The sequence below is a fragment of the Chaetura pelagica genome, unplaced genomic scaffold, assembly GCF_000747805.2.
Source record: "Chaetura pelagica isolate M959 unplaced genomic scaffold, ChaPel_1.0 scaffold99, whole genome shotgun sequence".
NCBI classification, from domain to species: Eukaryota; Metazoa; Chordata; class Aves; order Apodiformes; family Apodidae; genus Chaetura; species Chaetura pelagica.
This window is the reverse complement of record NW_009954539.1, coordinates 449,914-455,080: the sequence shown is the minus strand read 5'-3', so window position 1 is coordinate 455,080 and position 5,167 is coordinate 449,914. Positions and strand designations below refer to the sequence as shown.

Here is a 5,167-nt window from a genome sequence, read left to right as displayed (position 1 = left end):
TCAGAAATCCAATCATCTGCACTGTTATTACTAGACTAATCCCTGGATACTTTTGAAGGTAATCTCAAAGCTGACCCAGCTGGGCAGCTAGCACCCCCCCAGAAAACTCTTGGAGGGTTTTAGAGGTGTTAATACTATTCTCAACAGTCACTTTGGGTACACCCACCCTGTTATGAAAGAAAAGTTCAATGTCACAGACATGGCAGGATCTCCCAGTTGGGTGGAGATCCAGGGAAGGGGTTCAATTGTGCAAGTCCAGCATGGCAGCTTGACTCCCCGTGGTAGGATGTGCACGTTTTTCTCTGACCTCAGAGACAAAAGACTCAGCTTTGTATTGACTGCAAGCCAGGCAAAGCTTGCTTTGTTGGTGGTCAACCACCTCACATCACTTCTCTTACACCTCTGCTGCTACCACAGCAACGTGCTCATTCTGAGCTTCAGGCACTCTTTCAGACTTCTCTCTTTCCTTGTCGTAGCCAGTTGAAGTCTGTGGGACATCCTTCTGGCTGGAACACCTCAGGACTGCTCGCTGCTGAAGTTCCAGAGAGTCACCAGATGTTCCTTCACATGGCTGTTGGTGACTGTCAGTGTTCTTAGCTGAAGAAAAGATGTCTCTGTTACCTGTCTTATCTTGTGCAGTGCTCATCTTTATCACTGACTTGGTTTCACAGGGCTGCAGGCTCAGCTCCTCTGGTTCCCTTGTGGTATGGCCCACTGCGCTAGTTCCTTCCATATCTGTGAAAGCAAGAATTGTTTGTGCTTTACAATAATTGGAACTCCCCACCTTCATATTCCTTAGTCTTCTATGCCTTTACCATGTGACATTAATGAAAAAGCAGTTATTGTTGGGGAAATAATTTTAACTGGCCACAAATTTTAGTTTGAACAAAAAATGTGCTTAAAAATTAATAACCTTAAGCTGTTTCCACAAATAAATATGTATGAATCAAAACAGCTGGTTTGATACATTAACAGCTTCTAGAACATCCTCCAATGTTTTTTTCAAATATTTTGATAAATGCTTAATAATAAAGTATACAGAACACAGTTACATATTGTTAAGACTGACAATCCTTTTAATACTAGGTAACTATAAAATACATTGAATCTTTACCTATTGGGCAGTAATATAAGATAGAACTTTTTATTTCCAACATTTGAACTATATTTAAGGTGGAGCTTGTAACCTGCAATGCTGTTTTGAAATTGCCATTGAAAAAATGCAGAAAAAGCAAAATAGATACCATACATTTTTCATGCAGAAACAAAAACAGTTTACAGCTTAATAAACCAAGTGGTTATCAACCACAGGGGCAGCATCACTTGTCGTGTTACAGCAGATGGCTTCTGAGTTGACAGGGTGTGCTACTATCACTTCAGAGTGAGATTGGCAGCCTACTAAAAACATTTGTAAAAATCTTGCTGTTCTCTCCATTCTCCCCAAAGAAGAGAAAAAAAACAAAACAGTCCAGACCCAAACCTTTTACACTCATTCCAAAATTCTGAACTAGCCTTAGTCCACATATTTCATGTGTAAGTGGACAACATCAGATTTCTTTAGTCCATTCATCAGCATATATTATAGGTCCTTACCACAAATGATCCCAGAATATGTGTATCAACCACTCCTTTTTTGTATTTGAAGACCTTTCCTGAAGTGACACACTCAGCCCCATGGTTTCTCAGACCTTCTGTTCAGATTCATTCTCTTCTTCCTTTCTGTAATGCATCAACTGGATGTCTATTTGCTGGAGTAATTTTCCCATCTATTCATTGATTTTCTACAGTTCCATGCTTACACTCACTTTTCCTGTTAGGAAGTGCTGCTTTTTTTTTTTTTTTTTTTTTTTTTTCAACTTGTACATAGAGTGCTTTCAATTTTGGGATTGTACCTCTTGGAAATCCACTAGAAAGTTGTCAGTGAATTTTCAGTAGCCACACATGTTCCTGTCTGTAACAGTTTTCTTTCCCCTTTCAGTCGCCCTGTACTAGGCACTAGTGAGGCCACACCTTGAATACTGTGTTGAGTTCTGGTCCCTCACTACAAGGACACTGAGGGGATGAAGCATTTCCAAATAAGAGCAAAGGAGCTGGGGAAGGGTCTGGAGAAAAAAGACAAGGAGCATCTGAGGGAACTGGGGGTGTTTAGTCTGCAGAAAAGGAGGATGAGGGGAAACCTTCTTGGTCTCTACAACTACCAGTAAGAAGTTTGGGAGCAAGGTGGGGCTTGCTCTCTTCTCCCAAGTAACAAGTGATAGGGCAAGAAGAAATGGCCACAAGTTGTGCCAGAGGAGGCTGAGATTGGATATTATGAGAAATATTTCTACACCAAATGGATTCTCAGGCACTGGAAGAAACGCCCATGGCAGTGGTGGAGTCACCATCCCCAAAGGGATTCAAAAGATATGTAGCTGAGGTGCTGTGGGACATGGTTTAGTGGTGGACTTGACAGTATTTGGTTAATGGTTGGACTGGATGATTTTAAGGGTGTTTACAAACTAAGCAATTCTATGATTCTATACACAAGATGATCTGGTCATGATCCCCTACAGCAAAGCTTCATGTTATTTCTTGATGTGTGTTGCTGACCTCTTTATCTTCAAAGGGGCTCTTTTCAACTGTGAAAACAGGTCTTTTCAACAAGTTTGTATTAATGGAGGAGGCTGAAAGCTTTCTGGATATGAGCAGTTTCAAGGATGAAATACTACCTTGAGACACAGTAATCTAAAATATTCTGAGTTTTTAAAATTAAATACAAACTATTCAATATCAATACAGAACAAGATTAACTGGAAAAAGTATCAGTTAACAGAAAGAGCTCAGGTAATAATAATTATAAATGGGAAATAATTCTCAGAGGTGAGGATGTGTGGCAGCACCAGACACTACCACTGAAATGGATGATAATCAGTTTTTCCCTCAGTGGTTTGGAATTAAAACCAAAATTGATTCTAATGAAATTGATTCTAATGAAATTTTATAAGTTGTGGGAAAAAACAGTAAACTGGTAGAAAGGAAGGAGAAGTTGACCTGAGCAACCTAGGAGCAAGGGTGGCAAATATCTTCAGGAATACAACAGTGATTTCTGGGCAATGGTGGCCAAGGAGTCCAGGATCAATAAAGTATAATACCTGAAAAGACTGGAAATTCAAGCTACAAAATGTAAGCTGCTACAGGATACAAATTTTCAATGGTCTAAGTGGTGAACCACCAGAATAACGTGCAAAAAGAAACAATATGTTCCTCCATCTCCAAGTGCTGTTCTATTAATAAAGTATTAGTCAATCAAAAGTTATTTAATTAAAGAGAGAGATAATTATAGGAAGCTGAGGAGATTTTTTTTTTTGTTACACCAAGGTCAGACAAGGTAATATCTTAATCCCTTGTCCCCTGCAGTACTGGATTTCTATGCCTACAGCTTTCTTCTTCACTGCCATCCTCAGCTGCTTGTTCTGGGACAACAACTGGGGCCCTTAACCCCATTGGACTTTGCACTGTGTAAGCACCTAAAGAGAAAAGCTCTACCATGCAAGACTTACTGTGGTGACTAATAATAAAGGCTCCAAACACTTAATTATATTAGAAAGGTGGGATTTCTTTTGGGGGGAACAGCTATAAAGCACGAACTAAACAAAAAGACTGCAGCTTTGATTTCCTCCCTCTCTCTCCCTCTCCAAAACCAACAGCACTTTAAATAAGGAGAAATCAAACATTAGACGTTTCCAAGTCACATGTATTAAATTCACTTAAGATATTGTTACCCTTGTTTAGATTTGAACATATTGGGGAATCTTTTTGTCTTGCAACTATTCCTAAAAGACTTTAAGTGGCTGGATTGCCTTTTTCTGGGAAAAAAAAAAAAAAAAAAGAATATATCTTGCCATGAATTATTTACACGATGGCTCCAATCAACACTCTACCTGTCAGCTTCCCCAGTAAAAATGAAAGTTCACTATGTAAAGGTGCCAAGGGAGAATGGCAGCCTCCCACTGTGAGTTTATAGACAGAACTAAGTCAGCACGCATTATGTGTCAGAGCCAACATCAGACAGAATCAGATCCTTTGATCTCAGACCTCCACAGGAAGCTTAGATCTCAGACAAATTAGATAAAAAATGAATTTATAGCAGATATGTATCCTAAGGCACACAGCTGAATGCTGTGTTTTGGAGGAGTACAGCAAATATCAAAACACATAAACTGCAGAATTTCCTCTCCTCTCTCTCTCTCTCTCTCTGCTTTTGTGATAGATGCTAATTAAAAGGAGATAAAACTCCAGCTCGCCTCTTCCTGCCTCTTATGTAATCCATAGATGAAGCAGAAATTCCCAAAACAGAGTAAGTGGGTAGTTCAGTGGGGTTATCTGAATGCCCTTAGATCTGCACTGTTGGCAGGTGAGGCAAAAAGAACCCAACTACTCTAAGAACATTTCACACTCGCAGAGAGGGAAGCCAGTGCTTTATGCTGCCAGTCGCACACCCCCAAGGCTGTCTGCTTTTCTGTGACCTCAGAAGAAGTTGTGTTTGATCAGCAGATGATGAAAAGACAAGTCTTGAGGAGGTGTGTGGAAGAGGAGTGTTTGTGGCAGGGACCCTGGGGAGTACCGAGGGTCACAGATGGGCCTGGGTAGGAGTGGATCTGCTGTGGGGTGCTGGCTTAGACCTACTGCTCAGAAAGCATGGCATGAAGGTCTAGGGGGTGGTAGAGGTAATGGAGACGATGCAAATGAGCTCTGAGTGGCTTTTTTTCTACCTCTGCTATAGTTTGCTGCAGTCCTCCACATCCTGCAAACTTGTCCAGAGAGTTTTGAGCACTGCACAGTTCTTGGTGCAGCACTTGGAGACTTGGGCATGGAGAAGCCTTGTTGCTCCACACCTCGTGGGGACACTGTGAGAATGTTGGTCCCTGCCCTGCTCCACAAACATGAGGTGAAATCACGGACTAGAGGATAAAGGGGGATTATGCTGCTTCCTTCATTGGAGCTAGAATTTCAAGCAATGTGTATAAAAGAAGAAAAAATTATAAATTGAAAAGTGCCAAGATGGAGAAGGAGGAGGTAATAAAGTGATAGACCTTCTGGGAAGAACTGTACCATTGATCCTATACAAACTCATATTTTGCAAAGGGACCTAAAGCAACTATTTTGATGTTTGACTGTTTATAAATCT

General features: G+C 40.7%; 1 protein-coding gene across 1 annotated transcript in view; it reads right to left on the bottom strand.

Moving 5' to 3' along the window:
* Window positions 1-394: 394 nt before the first annotated feature.
* Window positions 395-5,167, bottom strand: part of PKHD1 (polycystic kidney and hepatic disease 1 (autosomal recessive)) — a 248,035-nt gene continuing 243,262 nt past the window's right edge. The window contains exons 67-68 of the mRNA XM_010004904.1: window positions 2,020-2,037; window positions 395-759 (exon numbers count right to left, since the gene is read on the bottom strand). Of these exons, the coding sequence (XP_010003206.1) occupies window positions 395-759; window positions 2,020-2,037 (383 nt within the window). The remainder of the gene's footprint in view (window positions 760-2,019; window positions 2,038-5,167) is intronic.